Source organism: Odontesthes bonariensis, chromosome 12 (assembly GCF_027942865.1).
Source record: "Odontesthes bonariensis isolate fOdoBon6 chromosome 12, fOdoBon6.hap1, whole genome shotgun sequence".
NCBI lineage: Eukaryota > Metazoa > Chordata > Actinopteri > Atheriniformes > Atherinopsidae > Odontesthes > Odontesthes bonariensis.
The window spans coordinates 32,370,361-32,394,874 of NC_134517.1; the positions used below are offsets into that span (position 1 = coordinate 32,370,361).

At 40.0% G+C, this 24,514-nt stretch overlaps 2 protein-coding genes across 2 annotated transcripts; both read right to left on the reverse strand.

The window, feature by feature from the left end:
* Window positions 1-366: 366 nt before the first annotated feature.
* efhc2 (EF-hand domain (C-terminal) containing 2) lies at window positions 367-16,415 on the reverse strand. The gene is made up of 15 exons (XM_075478809.1): window positions 16,374-16,415; window positions 15,294-15,482; window positions 14,878-15,028; window positions 14,444-14,667; window positions 12,725-12,976; window positions 11,319-11,426; window positions 9,290-9,428; window positions 8,085-8,268; window positions 7,851-7,978; window positions 7,253-7,449; window positions 6,965-7,098; window positions 3,896-4,090; window positions 2,097-2,189; window positions 1,733-1,832; window positions 367-685 (listed from the first exon to the last, which is right to left on the reverse strand). The coding sequence occupies exons 1-15, from the start codon at window positions 16,413-16,415 to the stop codon at window positions 557-559; spliced, it is 2,265 nt and encodes a 754-aa protein (XP_075334924.1). The 3' UTR covers window positions 367-556.
* Window positions 16,416-18,137: 1,722 nt separating this feature from the next.
* fundc1 (FUN14 domain containing 1) lies at window positions 18,138-23,398 on the reverse strand. Its single transcript, XM_075480153.1, has 5 exons — window positions 23,298-23,398; window positions 22,743-22,896; window positions 20,169-20,244; window positions 19,932-20,060; window positions 18,138-18,908 (listed from the first exon to the last, which is right to left on the reverse strand). Exons 1-5 carry the CDS (start codon window positions 23,368-23,370, stop codon window positions 18,831-18,833), a joined length of 510 nt encoding a protein of 169 aa, XP_075336268.1. The 5' UTR covers window positions 23,371-23,398; the 3' UTR covers window positions 18,138-18,830.
* Window positions 23,399-24,514: the final 1,116 nt, after the last annotated feature.

Consider the following 24,514-nt stretch of genomic DNA (forward strand, 5'->3'; position numbering starts at 1 on the left):
CAGAGTTATCACAAACAGCAAGTCACTGATGTGGCATGACAACTAACAAAAGAGGAAATCATTGCACTTGGTTTCCCCGTTTACTTCTCCACCCTTAGATTTTTCTCTTATGATCAACACGTGAGTTGTTTGTGGCCTCAGGTCTGTGTCATCTCTCATCAACTTATGGCAGAGCTGGGAGAGTCCGACACTGGCCAGAGCTGAATCATGGTTTTGCTTTTGTTCTTTACAATATATTGTCTGGATTCCTACAAACTCATGTAAACACACACACACAAACACACACACACGTACATTAAAAGCATCTGTTTTCTCAAAACATTTCTCTCCCAATGCACCGGTTTTCCATTCAAGGGGAGTGTGTTAGCTTATGCTTGGACAAGAGGGGCTTCCACTGTCAAACTATTCATACACACATAAAACAAACTTTCAAATTATTCATACTCATCCCATCCCCTGTGGGTTTTCCATCATGATGAAAACTAACATTCTGCTTCGCAGATGTTCTTTAATAGAAGAATGAGTAGCGCATGCGTGTGTGATGCACAGTCATTGTCTATGCTGAAGTGATGGCTGTCGGGTCACCGTCGTTGGAGGCAAAGCTGAATACATCCTGAAGAAGGGCGGAGTAGTTGATGTTTTTCAGTGCAGCTCCACTGCCGTCAAACCTTGCATTCACCTCAAACTGGAAACAACAGGGACACACATGTCACTGCACAGCTCTGAACGCATGAATTGATTTGACCATTGACTTATACTTCTTACTATTCTTTAATGTTGTAAACTGATGTTGCTGCTCTGTGATTAATCAGTCCTTTATCGCTTAACAAGCTTTACACAACTTAAAAAGCCCTGTAAATCTTCACTGTGGACCATTTGTAAGAGATTGGTCCCTTGGTGATTAAAAGTGATAAGTAAATGGAAAGAGGGACAATAGCAAAGGTTATTGGAACATCAGCAATATAAAAAAAAGCACATGGATTGCAACAAATACCAAAAATGCACCCACAGAGAAGTTTGTCAGTTTGGGCCTGTTAGAATGACATTGCTGCCGTGCGTGAAACCTTCAGACGTACAAATAAAAAGATTCCCTGGCTATTTTCAGCTTAAATTTGAGGGTTTATCTTTAAGCCGTTTTGTTGTAGGGAAGTAGATGAGCAGAGGCAACCAGTTTGGGCTTAAAACCAGTTAGACAAAAAGCAGCTGGAGAATAGACAGTGAAGTAAGCCCTGTGCCAGCACAGGCACACGCACCCAAACACAGATTCAGTCCACTTGCCTTTGTTGTCATGCTCTGGTGCATAGCTCTCCAGCTCACCTGTTTCTGCTTAGATCTGGCTGTGCTAAAGCATTCCAAATCAGCATTACATAAAAAAATAAAAATTTAAAAAAACCTAACAAATGAGCTGTAGTGCTTCCTTAATTTTTTTATCACCTCTGTCTTTGTGTGTCACTCTTTGTCAAGTTGTGCTCACAATAAATCGTCCTCTTGTCCGTTTTACTGTTCCTTTCCACTCACTTAATTCTGCCTTTGGCTCACTTACCCTCTGAGTCATCACAGGCTGGGGTAAAATGCAGATTGATTTTCAGTTATATCTATTTAAAAATCTGCACACACTCTGTGAAACTACTTACCGTGTCCTCCAAATTGACCCTTTTTTGAAAAGTTTTTCCCTTTTTCTCCTCTCATCTCTTCTTGTTTGATATGAATTGATGTCATTCCTCAGACTCACCCTTAGGCTGTCCTCGGGCATAACTGGTGGAGTAGGATGCTCGACCCAGTTAACACCAGCAAGGAAAGCATGGTAGTCAATTTCGTCTCCATCGGCAAACCTACAGCAGACATGTACACATGTAAGAATAAATTACACCCCATAAGAGAGTCTCCAAATAAGGTTTAAAACAATCTGTTGTGCACCACGACCGGCGTATGGTTTTAGCTGTATTGAGATTGAATGCTTGTTTAGAGAGGTTCCAAATATGCCAAGAAAAGTTTCTGGGCAAAGAATCTGGACTATGACTCACAATCTGTCAAAATGAATCATGAGACCTTGAACGGCTGTGCCATAAACATTACAGTGATAAGTGGATTCTTACTTGCTGAGCAGACCCTCTAGTAGGTTCTCAGGTAGGGGAAGCTTGAAGGCTTTACAAATGGTCCTTGTTTCTTTGATGGAAAGACGGCCAGTTCTGGAGGTAAAAAAAAAAAAAAAAAAAAAGCAGAGCGAGAAAACTTCATTCACTTATTCAAACATTCATTGGTCACTCAGTTTGACCAACTATCTTTGTTCTACTGAATGCAGTGGTGAGTATCACAGGAATTTCTTGCAAAAAAAAAACGAAGGGTCTGAGTGATATACTGAGTCTAGGAATTTATTACTGGAAACAGGAGCATGTCTGTGGATTATATCACTTTAATCTGGAAGAGAACCTGCCTCTAATATTCCAAAAATTCAAAAGAAAGCAGGGTCTGTTCTATGTAAATATCCAAGTATTCAAAGAGGATTGTTGTTAAGGTTTTTTTTAAATTATATCTAAGTAACAATTATTCATCAAGATTTGAAACTTCAGCTTAACTCTCTTAATATCCGTACGATTAAAAGTAGATAGATGCAGAGTCATTTGACGTGTTATTTGATGCTACTTCATCAATTGCATGCCTCTGTCTTCAGCAGAGAGGAACAATTTATTATAATAGAGAGCTAAGAGAAAGTGCATTTAGGTCTCATACTGGCCCTTATAATGATGGATGATTTAAAAATCACTTTAAGTTTTTGCCCAAATCAAAGTGAAATTACCTTTACTGAATGGCAATCACTGTTCTAATATGATTTCTGTTTGTTGCAATATCAGACTTGGCAACAAGTCAGGATTGAAAAATAGTTTCTACATTTTTTTTTTATGCGTTTTCTGCATCACAAACTGAATTCATGTCAGTTCCCAAGGCTTTGTGACATTCAGTTTTTGCTACCGTATTTGCAGAGCTTTATTATTTGGAATTACTTCTGTGTGGCTCTGCAGGTTTGCATAATGTAAGCCCTAAAGTGAGAATCGACCACTCATTTTCAGTGCGAAGGTGCAGTCCAGACCTTTCACTGATACTTTATAATCAGCTAATCAAAAGGCTGCTGCCTTTTACAGCCAGTTTAAATTCTGATCATGACCTCCTCTGGAGCAGATTGTCTGTTCAGCATCAGTTACCATGGCAATCCAGCCATGTTACAAGAGAGCATCACCTTCATGATGCTGAAAACGTTGGTTTTAGTTTCAGCATGTCTCGCTTCCAGCCCTCTGGTTTTTGTCATTATTTAAACACACTGCTGTTCCAATAGGGGTCAACAAAGAGTCATTAATCATGGAGGAATTTCTCAGGCTGATATTGTATAAAGATGTGTGAAACAGAGGATGCTTGTGCTCTCAGACCACTGTTGTTTTCCACATTGAGGCCAGACGGTCCATCATTGTCATGCCCTCTTCATTACAGAGATGTTGATGAACAATGCGACGCCAACCGAGGGTGTCAGAGTCCTATAAAGAGGCTAGTCAGCGTAACTGCAATGCTAACCATCTATTTCAGCTACTGTAAAAAGATCTCATCTGGATGATTTTATGCACAAGGGGAAAGGACAGACAGAAAGACAGACGCATAGACAGACAGAAGCCGAGTATGTGAGCGTGTCCTCTGGCCTGCAGCGCTACATGCCATGCTCGTCTTTAGGGTCCATCTGGTTCCAATGCTCCCCTCTCACATTGCTGGAACTAATTGTTGCTCTGAGATATGAGGCCACTGGCGGCACGATTGATGGCTTGTTGTGACGTGATCTGTTACTTCGTCTTACACAATCTTGTGTGAGTGCGCATGCGGGTGTATGTAGCAAAGTATACGCATCACCTACTTCTGTCGGTCGTGGTTTGCGAATCTTCTGGCCAAGGTAGGAAACTCTTCGAAGTGCTTCCTCTTGAGGAAGTCCTGAACCACGGCCAGCATCAGGCCCACATCCACCTCAGGCTGCTTGCGCTCTGAGAAACATCGGGCCAGAACCAGCACCTCGTGCTCCGACAGGCTGCAGTCCAGGCCCATCAGCAGGCTCCTGTGGTGCACATGTACACATGAAGGATTGATGTCTTATTTTCAAGTTTTTATTTTTACTTTCACTCCCTTTTGTCATAGAATTTGGAAACAAAATTTAATTATTACTATCATTTGTATCCAGACAAGTGTATCACTATTCAAACTTCCTGCCAACCATTTGATTTATTTGACCTTTTCGCCTATATCATCATCATCTATCAGGGATGTCCAAAGTCAGTCCTCGAGGGCCGCTTGCCTGCAGGTTTTAGATGTTGCCCTGCTTCAACACACCTGATTCAGATCAAGACATCATTAACAGGCTTGTGCAGAACTTAACAATCTGTTGACTAGAGCCATTTAATCTGAATCAGGTGTTGAAGCAGGGCAACATCTAAAACCTTCAGGACAGCGTCCCTCGAGGACATCCCTGATCTATATCATCATTATGATTTGTCCTTCAACATAAATCTGGACTTAAGTTAGATTTTTGCTTTAACTGGAAACATTGTGATTCTGTAAGCAAGTCTCCAAATGGTTGGAAAATTATCTGGCAGATTTCAGTGTCTACAAGCAGAAGGTTTCATTTCTGGTTACTTAAGTGTAACTAGTGGTGCTCCCCAGGGAACCATCCTGATACCAGCACTCCTCATTCTTCTTAATTCATGTCTTCAAATGTCTTAGTTTCAACTCTTATATTAATTACAGCTCAGATTTTAAACTTAAGGAGACTCCCTGTTGACTGCAGCTGGATTTAAATACTGTTTTAAATATTTAAATACTTGTTCTGAATGCTAACAAAACAAAATTCAAAATCAAAGCTTCTGAATCTCTTGTCTATAATCACCTCACAGAGCTCTGAGATTGTGTCAGTGTCCCCATACAAAGATTTTGGAACTCCAATTTATTATCGTCTTTCTTTTTTTTTTTGCCTCATATTCAGCAAATCCTGGAAATGAGGCAACTATCTTGCTGAAGTTGAAACAGTTTATTTTTTTGCCTTTACTTCGTGATCAAAAAGGAGACTTATTTTATGAATCGCCTTGATCACATTACAAGATTTTTAAGCCTGACTTTTACATCACAGGCAAATTCTACATCCAGGTGTGCAAAACACACTGAATCACCAAGAGCTTTTTGTATCATGGTGCGACAATGATGAGAAAGAGACTCGTCTGTATGACAGATGGAAATGCTGGATAAAGATCAGTCCGATGAGTCGGGGCCCCCCCGAGTCCCCCCCCGCAGCAGATTAACTTGTAGTGTGAACAATACAACAATCTAACAACATTGAAAATCTTGTGGTCTAGACTTGGCTTGAGGCTTTTACACGATATTTCTTGCACTCTGCATCTACAATACATCTGTGTCTGGATGACTTGTGAAAATGAAACTGGAGCGGATCAATTAAGACAAAGTGGGCTTTTCTGGGAACGGGAGCAGCTTTTCCAACTTCTGTTATTAACAGGAATTGTTCAAATATCTTGGAGCAAATAGCACTAACTATTTCACAGGGACTTACAGCCCTTATACACCATTGTACAGTTTGTGCTTTTTGTTATTCCTGTAGACCAAGCCGCTGGCATAGTTTCATTTACAAAGCTTTTCTTGGTCATCTTCCATCCCAACCACAGACATTTATCCTCCAGAAAAGTAAAGGAGGTTATTGTCTTCGCTTCCAAGTCATATTTCTTTTATGGATCCCCAAAGCCTGTAATGGGGCTCTTTTGGGAAAAAGCAATTTAAATACAGTATGTTGCTCCCTTTGCTCGGAAACAGCTGCAAAATCACCTGTACCTCAGTGGGGTGGTTTCTTTCAAGTAGTTCAAGCAAGTTAGGGACCCATCACAGGGGGCATACAGGCCTGTTAAAATTGTAATGTCAATTATTCTCAAGTCTGAAAATGAATAACTTTTTTATGATCTTTAAGATGCCTGAAGACCAACATAGCACAGTAGTGTAGTGGGAATTGACACATTTTCTAGGTGTCATGTGTGGATATTCACATGTAAATTTACACATACGTTGGTGGTTAGCACTGTCGCCTCACAGCAGGAGGGTTCCCGATTCACAACTCAGATGGGCCCTTTATTTGTGGAGTTTATATGTTCTTGCCGTGCATGCACCGGTTTTCTCCGGGTACACGCAGTGTTGCATACCTGGCTGCTTTGGAATGAACCAAACTTCTATGACATTTCTAAGGATCAAGTTGTTGCAGATGACAAAAATTTTGCTTCTCTGGTAGCCCCGTTCTGTGGAAATTTTAGTTTTAGCTCGCCCATCAGGAAAGCTTATGATATTCCAACCAGTGCGCTCTGGTTTTTTCTCTGACCGCTGTCTGCTGCAGGTAAGACAGACTATTCAAGAGATCACACAAGCCCACTTAGCTTTAATGAATAAAAACGTTTTTTTTAATCCATCTATCCTTTTTTAGCCATCCCAAGATGCATTGTACTCCACTAAGAGATTTCTTTAGCTCAACTGTCTGCAGTATTTAATAAATCTGAAGTAGTTTGGCTCATAGTGTGGCAGGCACATCCTGTTAAAAATGTTATGATTGACAGTTGATGGCCCTTCTCTGAACTGTGATGACTGCAACAATAAAATTGTCTCATGTTTCTTTAGTTTTTATATTCAGAATGACATCGTCTTTGCTTATTCTTTATGATATTTATGCATTTTGCACTAATTTTGTGCACATCACTATGAGTGCTGTATAATGTGTGTGGTCTGTTGTAACTGTTGACCTGAGCTGCTGCCCGTCTTTGCCAGGACACTTTTGTAAAAAGGATTGTACATTTCAACAGTCTTTTTCCTATGTAAATTTCCTACAAATAAATAAATAAAACTGTGCAGTTGGAATAGAGCTATAGCCATTATTGATTTACTGCTATACCTGAATGACTCATAGGGGATGAAGCCGGTACTGGTGGGGTCACTGAGATTCAGAAACTTCCTGATCTCACTCCGTTTCCCCTCCGGAATGGAACGTAGTTTGCTGAGGATGTTGCCTGTGTTGGCTTTTGGAAACTTTTGACAAGAACAAACAAACATGCACTCTTTAACCACACATAGCATTTAGTAACACCTCCGGAAAAGAGGACCGCTTCACATCACTGAGCCAAAAACCACAACAGAAAATGAGTGTATGTAAACAAACAGCCTTCCTCAGATCCCTCCATACCTCCTCGGCATGCTGCTCCATGTAGCTGACTGCGTACTCATCAGCGTCCATAAGGTGAAAGTTTTTACCGTTGAGACAGAGGGTAGCTCCGATGTACAGATCCTGAGCTGTGAAGTACTCGGAGGGCTCACTCTTAAACAGCTCCTGGCCAGGCTTCCTCACCCGGCAACGCACGAGAAACTTCCCACCAAGTACACCTTGCAAAGGATGTAAAACATTTCATTTTACTTATCTAGTGGCCCATTACTCGTATTTAAAGTAACTGGCAATATGTTCAATACCCTAACATTTATTTTTATATGATGTTGACAAAACCTTATATCCCCAAACTGAATTAAAATTCCACTCACAGTTTTAACATCCTTTTAAATGCTTGAATCTTATTTTGAAGTCATGCTGAAAAGTCCCTGAACCCACTGCACAGTATTCATCTTGCATGAATGGAAATGCACATTTACAAACCAAACGTCATCCGTTTCCATGAGATCCGGGAACTGGAAACTAAATCTGACATCTTAACGTTTACCATGAGAGTCATAGATTTGCATCTCAAGTCCTGAGTGTATTTCTGGTGCTGCTTTGGTCCAAATTCTTCTACCTGAGTTCTTCTGTGGCTGTTCAAACACACTCATGGAGTCATCACAGAGGTAGAAGGAAATTATGAACACCCTCCCTCTGTCAACTGGATCCGTGGTCATCATCTTGGCATGGAAATTCAGCACATTACTGTTTAGGGGGACATTAATAGAGTAGAGTTGGGGGATGCTGCTAAACACGTGCACACAGTAACACATAAAGGTACTTCAATATGTCATTTCATTGTGACTGTGACGAATATAAGTCATCTAACCCGTCTTTTTCCATAAATTTCTGGAAATCTTTCTGGGGGGGTTTGAGCAACAAGCCCCGGCAGGAGCTCAAGGAGTCCTCCTCTGAGCCAAAGCCATTGTAGGGGGGCAAAAGCTTCAGCGGCTTGGGGGTTGGGGGAACTTTGTACTGCACTGGGGTGAAGTCCTCTGAGAGGAAGGAGAGAAAAAAGACAAAATACTTAAAAGCAGCATGAAACCCAGGAGGAGAGCTGAAACGATCAGAAGGAAGCAAGTAATCCATCCCTAATCTGGCCTCTGACTGCTCCGAGTCAGACCGGACCCTCCATCACTGCAGCCTGTCAGAAAGGGCAGTGTTTGCTCACTACTGTGACTAATGCAGCAAACCCCCAAACCTGCACTGAGTGGCAGACACATCCAGGATAAGCTTGGGTTTCTGTTGCTGGGAACCTCTTACGGCCTCCAGTAGCTTCAAGTGTGGAGGAACAGAGACATACCAGCGACTGATGCCGGAGTACCTGGTGCTGGTATTCTTTTATTAGTTCTAATTAGTTCCAGTGACCAAGGGGTGACAAAGCAACAATACATCTTCAGCTCTAGTTACTTTTTAGTTTTAAATACTTCATATCTAAAGCAAAGACATCCTCTGCCTCAGGAATCAGTCTGATGTGAAGGTAAAAGCTCTTGCTGATCTTTGCTCTTACTGCCCCCAAGTGTTCAGATCAAAATAATGCAACAGACAACTAAGGATTATCAGGTTAAATGAAAAAATTCAGTGCAAGAGTACAAATTGTTCAATACATCTTGAGTGAGGATAGAACACCATCAAATAATCAGATTGATAATTTAGCCAATAAAGCAAAAATATTACCTATGAGATCATTTTCAAAAGCTGCCCATTTTGTCTGAAAGTAACATTTTAATCAAATTTAGTTTTATTTATTTAGCATCGATTCACAAAAAGTTCTCAAGGCACTTTAATCAATCCAGTTCTAATCAAATTCGATACAATCCAACTGAATCAATTTAGTGAAAATCCAAATTAGTCCAATTCCTTTAAAGCCAATTCATAAAGCTTGTCACAAGGATGGCCAGAAAAAGAAATGGAAACTTTTAACATGAGAAAACCACCAGCAGACCCAGATTGATTTGTAGCAGTACTGGAACAAAACAGTCAGCAGATCAGCAGGTATGGCTACCTGTGCCTTACCTATGCCATACTTGGAGCGGTAGTAGTTTTTGGTGAAATCATCACAATCAGTGATGATCACTTTCCGGCCCCACACGTTCACTTCCCCACCTATGACCAGATCAACGTCCTTATAAAACTCCTCATTGAGTGCTCCCGTCTGCAAGCAAGAGAAAAAAGGAGAGAGTGAGATTAGTAAAAAAAAAAAGAAGTTTTATTTTTATCTTTTCTGTTTAGTTAAATTTTGTCTTCATTTAGGCTGCTGTTGATTAAATGTCACAGTTCCGGTAGAGGCTCACTTAATACACTATATGACTAAAAGTATGTTAACACGTAAACCTCTTTCCCTCAAAGCTCCACTTTACCTCCTTGTAGCAACAATCCACCCAGGGTTGAGTGTCATTTTCATTATTTTAATCCTGTACACCAGGGATACACACATCCGGTCCTCGATGGCTGCTTTTCCTGCAGGTTTTAGATGTTTTCCTGCTTCAACACAGCTGATTCAGATCAATGCATTGTTAGCAGGTTTGTGCAGAACTTAACAATCTTTGGAAGAGCTCCATTTCATCATATCAGGTGTGTTTTGAAGCAGGGAAACATCTAAAACCTGCAGGACAGTGGCCCTTGAGGACCGGATGTGGGTATCCCTGCTGCACACTCATGACATGAGGCGAACTCGTGTGTGCAGAAAACGCTCCCATGGCCAAAAGAATTATAAGGATTGACGAGGCTGTAATCAATTTAACAATTAATCCATTTTCATGCAACTTTTGCTTATGAGGCAGTTTGGTTCAATTTGGTTTAATAACTGCCTAAACTTTTTCATCACTAACGCATTGGATTATTTTTAGGACAGGTCTAAAACCAGTCAAGTTCTTCCTAAAAAAAAAAAGAGCATTACTTTAAAAGATTTAAAGGGATATTTTGTGAAGAGCTTATGAGTAGTATCTGCAGTAGACATTGGTCGGAGTGTTCTTAGTTTGGAGAAACAGGTAAGAATTCAGAAAGGTGCATCAAACCGAAAGCTACCTTAAATGAGGCCACAGAATGTTTTTTTCCCATCTAAAACAAGTCACACTTTTAGAAAATGAATAGCGGTTCAAACAGGAGCTATATAAAGTGAATTTTACACTGCGCCACTTTTGCATCAGACAGTTATTTATTTTGTCATTTGAAGAAATTCCAATTTTCCCTGATAATTGCATTCATAGTGGCTACATAATTTACCCTGCCTTCTTTAGCTAGTTACCTGACCTAATGTTTGCAGCAAGATGCAGTACATCTTCTTTAAGTCTGTGGATCAGAGGGCAGTCTGTTTCATAGCCATAGGTTGGTGTAAAAGCATCAGGGCAGTGATTTAAAGAAGCTAAACACACTAATAAAGAAGGCTGGGTCTGTGCTGAGGACAGCTCTGGAGATGATTGTACAAAGAAGAATGTTGCAAAAGCTGCTCAACATAATGGACAATTCTGCACACCCTATACGTAACGTCACGATCAAATGACAAAGGTTGTTCAGTCAGAGGCTTCTTCAGCTCCAGTGCAACACAAAAAGTTACAGAAGGTCATTCCAGCTCACAGCAATAACTCAGCAGAATGATTTTTTTTTTACAGTAACAAGACTAATAACTGAAAATTTGTTCTTCTGTGGCTTTGATCGGAGTAGCTGTCAACTTAGATCCTTTGTAAAAATTCTTCCTACATTCTGTAAATTGTGTGCACTTTGACAGCTGACTGCAGCAGGTAAGAGACTTACTGTTAATGAGCACCTACACACGCAAAGTATCCCTTTAAGACGTTAAGTAAAAAGATGAGAGAGAGAGCCATCCCTAATAAAACACACTTCTGTACAAAATATGAATGTATGCAATAATACTGACTTAAATCTGACTAACATAATTCTGACTGGACAGGGGAGCCTTAACAACATGTTATTGGCTTACTGGTGGAACTGCAACCTCACTGGCTAGTGTTAGTGTTCTGACTCCTCATATGGCAGATATGGCACAACTTTTGTGTCGTGCGATTGTGGCTGAGACAGGACGTACTTTGAGGCTGTCCAGCATGAAGCGTTTTTCCTGATTCTCGGAGGCAAACACATTGAGCACTGTGCGGTCTGTGATCTCTCCAGGCTGCTTCATTTGGGGTGGAGTATGCTGCAATAAAATATCAAACAAGCACACAGGAAATTAATTAAAGTATTACACAAAACACGTTATATAGATGTGATCACTCTCCTGCATCCTGGAAACATCGATGCACGCATGGAGGGGGATGCAGACAGATAGAATGAGACACAGAGAAGAAGTGATCTGCCATTAAGGGTATGGTGGTTTTCATTGGATGGTGGATCCTGGTTAACCTTTAAGGCTGACATTTAATAAAAGGCATCAAAGCAAACAAAATTACTGGACTGAAAAAAACTCAGACACACACACACAAACACAATCATGATTGAGGCCTGGCTGTCTTTCAACATGAATTAGGTTTCAGACGGTAACTGGAGGAGAAAGCCAGAATGCTTGAGGGAGGCTGGATGCTGCAGCAGTCCTGTCAGAGTGAATGAGGTCTGGGTGAAGGGAGGGATGTGGAGGGAAATAAGTCATTGAGCCACAAAGAGAGGAACTGCAAATCTTCAGTTTTCAAATAAACAGCCAATAATAAAGAAACAGCTTAATATCATATCAATTGTAAGTACTTTTCTAATAATTCATAATAAACCACTGATATGTAAATAATGATCATTTACTTTCCAACATGGGAGATTCTACACTAATGTATCATTAGGTCTTGATTAGTTCACGGACATTTGTGAACTGATCATACAGGCCACTTCTTCGTAATATTAAGTAGTTACTAAGTAGCTGATAAAAGTAAAATGGTGCTAATCAGCCTGTTATTTTACACTAGAAAGGAAATGCAAACAGCTCCATCACAGGGAATTAGTTTGTTTCTTGAAAAAAGTCCCGAGGGCCAAAGGTACCAGGTAACTTCGATCAGTTTGAGGCTGTAGTGTGTCCTAAGAGGAAAAAAGTTTCTCTTTCTTATGACTTAGTAAATCATTATTGTTAATGAATAACTGCATAATGAAAACCCGATCTTCACATAATAACTAAAAACCTTCTATAAAAATAATGACTTAACATCTCATTATTATGAGAGCTGGGTCATAACTATGAGGAACTGAATCATGTTTATGACATGTTACGTCATGGTCATGAGGTAATTAGTTGCTACAATTCTCATTAAAATCGATTTGCTCATCATTACAAGATCATAATCCATTATTATAAGAAATTTTCATTTTTATCATAGGCTATGTAATCTTCTTTCACTTCCATATGTAGCTAACACATGGGTAATGATAAAGTAATGATTCAGTATTAAGTAGCTCAATTCCTCCTTTGTTCTCTGGTACCTACTCAAACTCTTATGTAAAGTGTAATCTCATCACCTTTGGTAGTTTGCCGCGGTGCAGGAATTTGGACACAGCGTGTCTTCCAGAATTTGGTGGGATCACCTCCCTCACCTCTATGGTGTCGTCGGCCAGGAAGTAGTGCAGTACCAGCTCCCGTTGGTCCCCATACGTGCTCCCTGTGTCATCCCAGAGGCAGTAGAATCGCAGGACTTTGCGTTCATTGTTCAGGAACTGCTTCAGTGTGTCACGTCTCTCGTAAGGGCGAAATGGTTTCATATTCTCTTCAAGCTGAAAAAGAGACTTTTTTACATCAGGACAGGAGAGCTGGAATCTTTTGTCTGCAATGATTTTACTCAAGAGAAGCTGCAAAGTGTTTTAACTCGAGACCAGGGCAGCTATGAAAATTAATTTTCCAGGAATTGATTGAAAAATTACCGAAATATTTGCTCACTGATGTGTTTGGAATAACATAATCCGTTTTTGCCTTTTTTTGTGATATTTGCGAACTTACTATTTCATTGCTTCCGCTGTCGTTATTGGGGGTCCTAGTAGCGAAGCTGCAGGAACCCATTGAGTTAGTAGCTTTTCCTATTATTATTATTATTATTATTATTATTAATCCGTTTCCGCTGCAATTGAAGTCTATGGCAGCCCCATGAACGCTATGGTAAAAAGTTGTGAAATTTGGCACACCTAATCAGCCAAGTGCCAAAACCAAAGTCAAGAATTTTCATGCCCCAAGAGCTTACTCTCTAGCGCCACCAACACGTCAAAGTTCAAAGTGCATTAAGCCTAATAACTTTGGACTACTTGGTCCAAATTTCACAAATGAGGCATCGTTGGAATCCTTGGATCATGACGAGTCCAACGCACCCTACGACGTCAATTTGCGTATGCCTAGATTTTCCGCCATTTTGAATTTTATCAAAAAGCTTAAAAAAGCATTTCAGGTCACAGAGATTGTCCAATTTACACGAAACTTGGCACATAGACTCTTAAGACCAAGCCGCACAAAAGTTATCCAAGGGAATTTTTAATTAGGCTTCCATTTTTCCATAAAAGCCAATCAAATTCGACGTTGACGCCCCCAAACCGGAAGTGAGGCCATATCTTGGTAACCATTTGATGTTATGATGTCAAACTTATAACACAGACTTACGACCAAGATGGTAAGAGGCCCAAGAAGTTTGGTGACGTTCGGCCTATAGGTGGCGCTATATGTAGCCAAAATGCATTTTTGCTCATAACTTTGGACCCCTTGGTCCAAATGTCACAAATGAGGTACCAATGGAATCCCTGGATGCAGCCGAGGTCAATGCACGTCATGACGTCATGAGCGCCATCTTGGATTGTCCGCCATTTTGAATTTAATCGAAAACCTTCAAAAAGCATTTCAGGCCACTGAGATTGTCCAATCTCGACGGAACTTGGCAAATACAATCTTCAGACCAAGCCGCACATAAGTTATCATGTGGATTTTTTTACTTCACTTCCGTGTAACCGCGACAGCCAATCAAACTCTACGCCGATGCGTAAACGGGACATTTGGCCGTATCTCTGCGATGCATTGATGTATCGATGCCAAACTTGTTGCATGGACTCAAGACGCCTTCCTGAGCAGCCCAAGCCTTGCCTATTGGGCCATTCTGCTAGGACCCCCACATTGCTGCTTGCAGCTATATTTTTCATTGAAATTCACACAAAAAATAAAAACCTGAAAAATACAAAAGCAGTGGTGTGACGCCTGTTGACTACCTGTTTTCGCAGTTTGCTGTAGGGGTCATCAGGCACAGTGGCAGGATCGTTCACCAGCACCCCGAGTTTTGTGAGAAAGTTCCTTGTGAAGGAGTCACAGCTGGTCACAGTGAATATGCGAGAGTAGAGCACCATCTGTTGGTTGATGTTGAAATGGGAAATGTTGTAGAACTCATCATCGTTAGGGGGAGGCAGAGGGATACGGTGGCGACGAATAAGCGTCCCTGCCGCAGAGATCACAAACACGAGCATTGGTAAGTAACAGGTAGAAAAAGAAAAGAAAAAAAAAAGCTCATCATATCTAAGAGTGTGTTTTTATGTTCTGGAAATTGACTATCTGGCTAGGTATACCTGGCTAGGTAGACAACATCAGAAAACTAAATATTTTAACTCGAAAATCATTCCCAAAAGATTTCCAGCAATATCGCAGACACCTTGAGGGATGCCACTGTTCTTGTACTCTGGCTCCACCACCTGGATGGTATCGTCTTCCAGGTAGAAGTAGATCTTACACTTTCTGATTCTGTATGTCTCAACCTGGGCTATGGGCACAGCCTCCTGAAAGTAAGCCTCAAAGCACAGAGCCTGGAGGCACAGAGTGGAAGTCAAAGAAGAGAATTCTTTTGTTAAATTATGTTTATGGAGTTTAGTTACAAAAGTCATCACTAATTTAACAAAGGCAGTAACATATCCAAATGTTAATGCTGGTACAGTGTTGTTTTAAACTGATGGAATGGATCATTTGATGTGTAAAAAGACAATAAAGAACACCAGAAACGTGTACATAATGTATACAGGGTGTGTGAACTGTGTATAACTGAGGAGGTCAAATTGATCAGTTTCAATCCACCTGTTTATCAAAGGCCACCCATGATGGTAGATCACTGCCCTCTCCTTTGGGATAGACAGAATAATTTGGTTTAATCTTCTGGCCGAGTAAACGCTCTCCTCCAATACCTGGCTTCTCTGACCCCACCAGCAATGGGAGTCCATTGGAATAGTCAAAATGCTGCGATTTGTGGAATCTCTCCTTTCCCAGCTGTAGTACAGAAGACACAAATCATCTCCACACTCTCTGTTAAAGACATGCTGTAATGGAGTTCCAATAGAATACAATACTGACATTTATTAGTAATACATTTAGAATTAGCTAATGGTCTTTAAGCATAAGGATGCAGACATTCCTGGACATTTGTGGCAGCCATGAATCTCTCCCACATCCTAGTTTTGATTTATGCATTTGTGTTTTGTGCAACTTTATCTCTAATGTCGAACGGTGTCAAAATCCATAAAAAGGTAGCAGTCTTGGAAACTCCTTCACAATAAAGGGAATTCATACAATAGTAGCTTTGGAAGTCACACATCTCAGATCATTTTTGTGATGTAAATTTAAATTTTACCAGTCAAATAAACAGTGACAGGCCACCTATGGTGCAAAAGTGTTGATTCACCCCTCATGCTTCCAAGCAGCCAAACTTTCTTGTAATCTTTCAAAGTGCCCTTGAGCAACAGTTGTAACCTCTTTCAAAAGGTCTTTCAAAGTTTTTATTATTTATTTTTTTGGACATTGGCTGCTTTTTCACTTAGTTCCAATCCAGTCTGATTGTCATACTTAAATGTACCTGGTAATTTATTAACACTGACCTAAGAATCAGTCAAAAAAAAAAAAGCAGCTAACACAAGGAATAAGCGAGTGTTATCACATTACAAACAACTTATCAAATTCAAATGTTATATTTAGGGTCACTAGCAGCCTGTCACAAATTAGTTCTCAGTTCTTTAGTCGCATCTATGAAAAATGCTAAAGATAACATAACGTTTACACTTTAGAACAAACACTGTTTGCTAAAATGAGACACAAACATTAACCTTAGAGGCTAGCATGTTAGCTTTACGCACAAATACACCAAGTATAAAAAAAAAAACTTACACGGATATTGGGAGTGTTTCCTGGTTGAAATGGTAAAGCCATGACGATAATACTTAAAACGGGTTTATAATTTAACTGCTCAGCAGCTAACTTCCAACTAACTTCCAACGGTCTGTTATTGGTTACTATGGAAGCGGGTTTTTTTTGCCTGAGGAGTCTCCTAGCAACGCGGGTAACGTAGGTGGGGTCCATAAAATATTAGAGCATGCTCATTTTTAAGTCTGTGAAACACTAACAAAACGAAACCGTTACGTGTAATATATCACTGAAAAATATGTAAAATACTTTGGAAAATATATGTTCAAAAATCTAAAAGAAATACATGAATAAAACGAAAAGCCCAGAAGAAAAACTAAGCATATTGAACAGGTGGCTTCAAAGAAATTAGTCACTTCTTGGCATAGTCCTGAGGGTATTTCTTGATTTGTATACCCTGTCTTTATACATTTATCAGTTATCAGAAAATAAGTTTAGAATACTGAATGGAATTTTATTTGGGGAAAAAAAGGACACCAGATGAGCGGAGATGTTTTTCAATCTTCGAGTTTAAAATGGATCATAGCTTTTGAAAGCATTATATAGTTGGAAAAATTAGAGAACTATACTTCGTTTTACATTGTGACTACAATGAATCAATGAACACCAAAAACTCATCAAGCTCTAAGCAGCAAAACACTGTTTCTTAACATGGCTCGCCTGACAAAAATAACTAAATGAATCAAATCAAGTTGAACAACACATGGACATAACCAAAACTAATAATCATTAATTGTACAAACCTGGATTGACAGAAAAATTGTTGTTCTGGTTTCCCCTCAGAATGATAATGGCTCCAATCTCAAGTGTGAAGATGTTCCTCAATTTCCATAAAGAATTCCAATCTTTTGTTAAATCCCCGATGGAATCCCTGAATTAATTTAATGGCTTTATGAGAAGAAATAATCCATAGGAACCAGATGCACATTTGCTTATAGATTTCAAAATGTTAATTTCATATACAGCAAAGGGAAAATAACTACAAGAGGACAGCTGGTGTGAAACTGCACTTTCACTACACAAATTCAGGCAACAACATGGCTACTCCTGCATCTAATCAAACTACTTCAAGATCATACACAAGTTGCAACACATACAAAAATGTGTAAATATTAGCTACAAATGTCCATTTTGTGATTTGGACATTGATATTGAATATGAAGTGAACAAAAACAGGTTGTAAATTCATTCCTTCTCATGGGAGAACTTCATGTCTACATGATTTAAAAAAAAAAAAAAAAAAAAAAAAATCCCACTTGTAATTTTTTGTTGTTAGAATAGAACTCACAAACTATACTGAATGAGCACAATTCTTTTTCGTTCCCAAACAGTAAATATGGATATATATAAATATGGAGGCTAGTCCTGTGATAAAATGAGAAAAGCTTGCTTTCTTTCCATGTATGCTTTACATTTCTACACGTCCGAGTACAGCTCTGTTTAAAGGGTAGGTATCATCGTATCGTAACAACTGCGACTCAGCAAAGAGCTGGGAAATAAAATTGTGCACGTGAAAAATATACAAACATAACATTGTAGGCCAAACTTACTCCGGTAGGGTCATTGCAACTCATTTTGAAATGCTGCTGCTTTCTTTCGCATTATAGTTGTGAAAATCTGTGCAACTCCCACTGAGAAATACTCAAGTTTAGATAAAAGCACAACATAGGAAATTACTCAGACACATCCCAGACACAAGGCCAAGAGTAAGAACACACAGATGGAGCATTTTCTTTCTTTCGTTTTTTTATTTACTTATAGAGTAGGCAAACCACAGTCTTCAGTACCACAGGCATCAATTCATTTCCCGAACCAGATACATTAAAAAAAGATGCAGGGGAGGCAGATATAACTCAATTAGCATCTCTGAAAAAGGCATAACAATCTCATATCCATCAGCACTAAATAATAATAATACTAAAAATAACATTCATGCTTTCACTCAAAAGACTGATAATAATTTCTGGCATTGAAAAATATCACACTTGCTTTAATGGAGTCCTATGACATGTGAAGGCTGATTTAAAGGCTCCCCAGAGCCTGCCTGATTTTAGCAAACACAGTGCAAGTTACACTGGAACAATATCATTTTGGTTCAAATAAATAAATATAGTAAAATCCTGATGGCCTCTGTGTTTTTCTTTTTAAAACAATTCCGCATGATATGCATGAACATTTAGACCAAAACATGTATTAAGAGAGAGACATTCTGGTCAAAGAGATTCCACAACAACATCGCTGTCGTGTTGTTGAACAGTATTAGAGACCAAAGAAGAACGTGCAGTTTATGGAGAACATGTATCAAGAAACTAAACTGAAGCTGGCTGCTTACTGTCAAAAACAATTAAAAACCTTCCAGCAATGAACTACAGTTTTTCAGAACGTCAGAGACACACACAGACTGTTCTTCTTTGGCAGACCCTAAGATGCCAGGCCGAGCAGGAACCCTCCGACGAAGCCACTTGTGACAACGATGTTTTTCTTCACAAACTCTGTGGACTGAAAATAACAAGACATCCTTCAGTTCAGAAAGTCCTCGCAACTCGTTCTCAGCCGACATTACTTCACGTTCAGTGTGTTTAACACAAGTGTTTAAAAGGGAGTTAGCTGCAACAAAAAAATGCAAAAACAACCAAGATGATATGTTAGAAGTTGTGTTAATGATATAAACACTGTGGGGTTTGTAGGGCTGAAACATGCCAGACCTATAAAAGAGTTTTTTGTCTGGCTTTTTTATATAGACAGTATCAGTCTAAATAAATTAGAGACCCAAGTAAAGAGAGATGGATAAGATATGCCATTAAAGACAGTAAATCAGGGAAGTTGTAGGGCAGCTATTTGGTTATGCAGTTTCAACCACAAACAAAACCAGGATCATCTTGTATCTGGATTAAACAATCACAGAGAGGTTTGCTCCATTTTGTGAGCTTAGCATGAGTAGCATGCCTAGCCAAAACAAACTTCTCTTGATTAAGAACTCCCTGAACACAATGCTAATCTTTTAGCATATTAAACATTCCACCTTTAAGTCTGACATTGCTAACTGGCCACTGTCAGAGACAACATTTAGTCCAGCCTAAATGTAAACAATGTTCCCCAATTCAATCACAGTACAGAATCCGTTTTCACTAATTGCAAAATTCATCAATAAAAGGCTGCTTTAAGTGATTTCTGGGTTTGTTTCGTTTTTATTTAAAAACTAGCAGGCTGGATTGAGTTGGTCCCACAGATCAGTAAATTTGAAGAGCTGGAGCACGAGCAAATGAAGAGCTCATTAAACTTTGGTAGGAATTGGAGCCACAGTACAGAGCTTCCTCTCTGGATTCTGTTGTTTGTTAGTAGGATTACTAAAAAAGTTATGAATGGATGTGCATGAACATTTAAACAAAGGCCCACATGCAATTGACGTCTTGACATCTGGATCAGTATCCAGGGTTCCGTTGTCAATCAGCTTTGTTTTTAAGCTTGACGATAAAATAAAAATGTCCTGAAAGACTAAGTTCAAAATCTGAAAAATCTTACCTTTTCAAAAAACGTGTTTAGCTCAGGGACTGCTTGATTTGTTCCCTTCTTCAACTGCTTTTTAGCTTTGTTGACATCCTTCTCTACTCTCTTCCAGTCCACTTGGATGTAGCCGCTGTTGTTGGCTATCTGGAAAGCAAATTAGAGGAGGATGAGAGGCGGCTGACCGCTGAAAATATTTGGAGCCTACTGCAATGTTCGACTCGGGCATGTTTGTGGATACGGGTGCAGAAATACCTGCAGCAGTAGAAGACCACCCCCTACAGATGTAGCAGCAACCTTTCCAACCTTCTGGAAGAGATAACCTGCACACCTGAAACAAATCACCAAGAGTTCGGGACATCAGCATTATTCCAGCATCTTTTAAAAATATATAAAACCTTTAAAAAAAAAAAAAAATAAATAAGATACTATTTCTCAAAGTAGGATTAAGAGCTTGTGTCAAGTAGCACGTTTTACTGAGAGTTTTATTTCAACTGATCCCAATAAGCACAAAATATATGTGGCTGCCTAAAGGAAAAGCACTGCAGCCAGCAGCTTTCTTTAAAGCGTTTTTCTCAGCAGGAAAACAGAAGATTAACTTGTTCTTGCAAGGTCCGTCGATCCCGAGCGGTAGGCTATGACATATCAGATAGAGAAGCCCGTTTGTGGGAGCAGATCAGTCAAACAAAATGTTGATGGTAGTAATATTAACAATTTGTTCAAGACAAGGATAAATCAGTCTGTTAAAATGAAAAGGAATGACAGTCTGTGTCGGAGGTGACTGCAGATAGTCCTGCTCTAAACTGTCTCTTGTTTAGCCAAAAAAATACCAGGAACTGGGAACCTTTGACTAGTAGCACTTGCACAAGACTACCATATTCATTGCACTGCTGTCTACGATGAATTTTGCCATAAACACCAACCTCTCCCCACTCCACAGCTGTCAAATCGAGTCGTGAGCTGTTACATTGGCAAGATGAAGCACCCTCCGTTTGATTCTAATGGTGGAAAAACGTGCTAAATAGTAGACTTACAAAGAGATATTACATAGCAAAGAGAGGAAGCTTGTTTATGACTAAACAATGCTTAAAGTGGAGATGAGATGTCGACATGAAATGTGTCATAAAAACTAACAATAACCGCATAGAAGGAAGCAGAAGCTTTTCTGCAGAGAAAAGAGCTATCTGGATGGACACGGCCCTGACTCAGCCGGATAATGCTGCTGGGAGTTACTCATGCATGGATATGCTCAACTGGACTCAAATAGTTCTGATGAAGTAAGACGAAACGAGTACACAAAAGAACAAGAAGACAGTAATAACTCGTCTGTGACGTGATCGGTAAAGCTCTTATTACACAGACTGATATTACCTTCCCCAGAAACTGATGCAAAACAGCCAAAAGAGACATACAGTGTGGCACACACTGTGTGATTTTGGGCTGTCAAAGATCACCGTGAAAGAACTGTGGCGGCATACGGCCAGGGCACTAAAATAATGCTCCTACTTCACACTGTGAAGGCGGTTATCATGCTATCTTCTGCTCCTCCTCTTTTTAATCTGCTATGTTGTCATTATGAATGTGGGTTGATCCAGACACACTGGGACCTGCTGGGCCCATGTTGGCAGGCAAAATTTAAAGGAGAACTGCGGTATTTTCAACATTAAGCCTCTTTTCTGAGTCGTCTGCAATGTTTTAGAACCCCCCTCACCGCTTTTTTTTTTAATTTTACTGCTGTCTCCGGTATTTGCCTAATTTTGATTCTTCTCGACCTACTTCAGAACGGCAAGTCATGCACATGTCTAGAAAGGTCCGTAAAAGCACCATAAACGCCCGTTTTCAAAATAATCAACTCACCGGAGTGGTTACTGGTGTGCACTGGTAATCCATATCAAATTTTGTGGCGAAAAGTTGCTTCTGTCGTGTTTTATTTGACATTTTTTACTGGATGTTCGTTGATATTACTCCGCCACCGCTAAGAAAATAGTTCGAGCATGAACGAGCTGCCAAATAAAACACGACAGAAGCAACTTTTCGCAACGAAATTTGATATGGATTACCAGTGCACACCAGTAACCACTCCGGTGAATTGATTATTTTGAAAACGGGCGTTTATGGTGCTTTTACGGACCTTTTTGTACATGCATATGACTTGCCATTCTGAAGCAGGTTGAGAAGAATCAAAATTAGGCAAATACCGGAGACAGCAGTAAAATTTAAAAAAAGCGGTGAGGGGGGTTCTAAAAAATTGCAGACGACTCAGAAAAGAGGCTTAATGTTGAAAATACCGCAGTTCTCCTTTAAATTACATGGATCGTTGCCTTTGAAGTCTCACACAAAACTGAGGTATGAAACCCAAACCGGGCTGCAAAACGACACACAAAGAGATGGAAAACAACCAGAATGAATCAACAGTCGAAACGTGAGGCACAAGAAGACATAAAACATAAAAGTGAGGCCAGATTACACAAAACATGCTCAGAGTGAAAGAGAAACAAGCTCATCACAATTTGCTCTGGCATGAGCTGTAATTGTCTCATTTGATGTGGGTGTCTTAACTGCCTTTCAAGGGGACAAGTAGGGGACATTATGGTTGTCTGTCTCCAGGAGGCTGTTGTTTCATAACCCATCCATATTCCCAGTGACTCTGCTGCCTGTCAGCATGAGGCAGCAATGTCCACACAGTCAGCAGGACTTACAGGGCGCGTTAAGGAGAGATATGGGACAACATGAGAGAAAAGTAAATTTAACTAGCAGTGTGTGTATCTGGACCACTTTTTGTTTTGGAAGGAGAAAGTAGCACGATGCGTTAACGAGGTGAATCCTTACCATCCGCTCGCTCCTCCGATGGCGAGCTGCGTGGCCACAGAGTATTTCTCTGCTACAGGGCCGGAGTTTTTACCGAAAAGGCGGTTCCACCATCGCTGACGTTTGGCGTATTCCGTTATATCTACGACCTTGTCGTAAATTTCCTCTTCCAGTTCTGTGTGTGGAAAATAAATACAGTTAGCACACAGAGGCAACGACAGGCTAGAAAAAAACTGTGTTAAACTTAACAGAGGTCTTTAAAAGCGACAACCCAATAAGTTATCAATAAACTGCATCATTTCAAGTGTTAACGTGACTGTTATTGCAACAATAACTAAGTTTAATCGGTGGCTGCTTTCAGAACTTACTGAAGTTCCCAGGCCTGGTTATAAGTTAGCATCAGACAACTGAAGCTAACAGTTGGAAAGTTAGCGCTGCGGTTAAAAATGGCGACGTTTCAGCACGAGCGGAAGCAACGCTCACAACTGTGAGATTAAAGTCAACAAACAAGTCTGGCGTTTGAGGCATGCTTACAGAATACCACCGAGAAAGCTTTATGTTTGTTGGCCTGCTTACCCTTGTCGCGGTTCGCCATTTTGGAGTGCGCAGGGCTGTCCTCAGATGCCTGCACGTCCGCCGTCATTTGCATAATTTTGACGGTCAAAGAAAAAGAAACCGAGACTGAAGTTAGTCCGCCCGCGTGCAGCCTTATCTACCTTTACACCCAAGGGGCGCAGACTTGCAAATGATTGGGGTTTGCTATCTTTGAAACTTTGATCATAGTCTGAACTAAGTTTTTAACTCATCAAATAATCCTAAAGCTATCTGATCTTAATTATATTTGATCATTTTGGAATAAAGCACTTAAAATACAGTACTGTGGGGAAGTCTGGAGCCACCCCTTATTTTCATTTATATTGCCAGAAAAATTGGACATAGGTGCAGAGATCTAATAAAACTTACATGTAAATGCAGTATATCAGACCAAAACTGTTGGCACACTTCTAATGAGCTTGACAGTCAATATTTGGTATGAGCACCTTTCTTCTTCATACAGCCTGAACCCTCTCAGACCAACTTTCTGTCTTTAAGGAGTCTTCAGGAATAGTTCTCCAGGCTCTTCTTTGGATGTCGGCTGGCTTTTGATCTTTTCTCTTTCAAGATGATCCCACACTGCTTCAATGATGTTGAGGTCCGGGCTCTGGGGACCCATTCAACCCTCCAGCAGACCTGTTGCCACTGATTTTCAGTCCATTTCTTGTGTCATTTGGCATAACTCAGTCTTCTCTCCCTGTTTCTCTTCCTGATGAACGGCTTCCTGACAGCCACCCTTCCATGGAGCCCATTTCTGATGAGGCTTGGGCCAACAGTAGATGGATCAAAGGAAGCAATCAATCAGCCATCATTATTAGATACAGTTCATCTGATGCCTGCAACTTCTTCTTTTGTCCTCCACTTTTCCAGTTTCCTCAAAAAGGTTAAGGGCATATTGCACGCCATGCTGAGATATGCCAGGTTTTTGGTTAATATCTCTTGGGGATTCACCTTTTTGATGATTCCAAATAAAACTTTTGTAGAGGCAGCTGAAAAAAAAGGGAAATATTCAATTAAGAATTTGTTCTTTGGTAAGCTGTCTTTTTTTAAGCCTAAATTAATGCATGATTAATAGCTCACTGTTGAGAAAACTTTTCAAGATTACAAGATTGTTTGGCTATTTCAGAGCAAAATATAAAGATATGAACAAATGAAGGGCAGTTGAAGGCTGTATTAGATCTCAGAATTAAAAACAACTA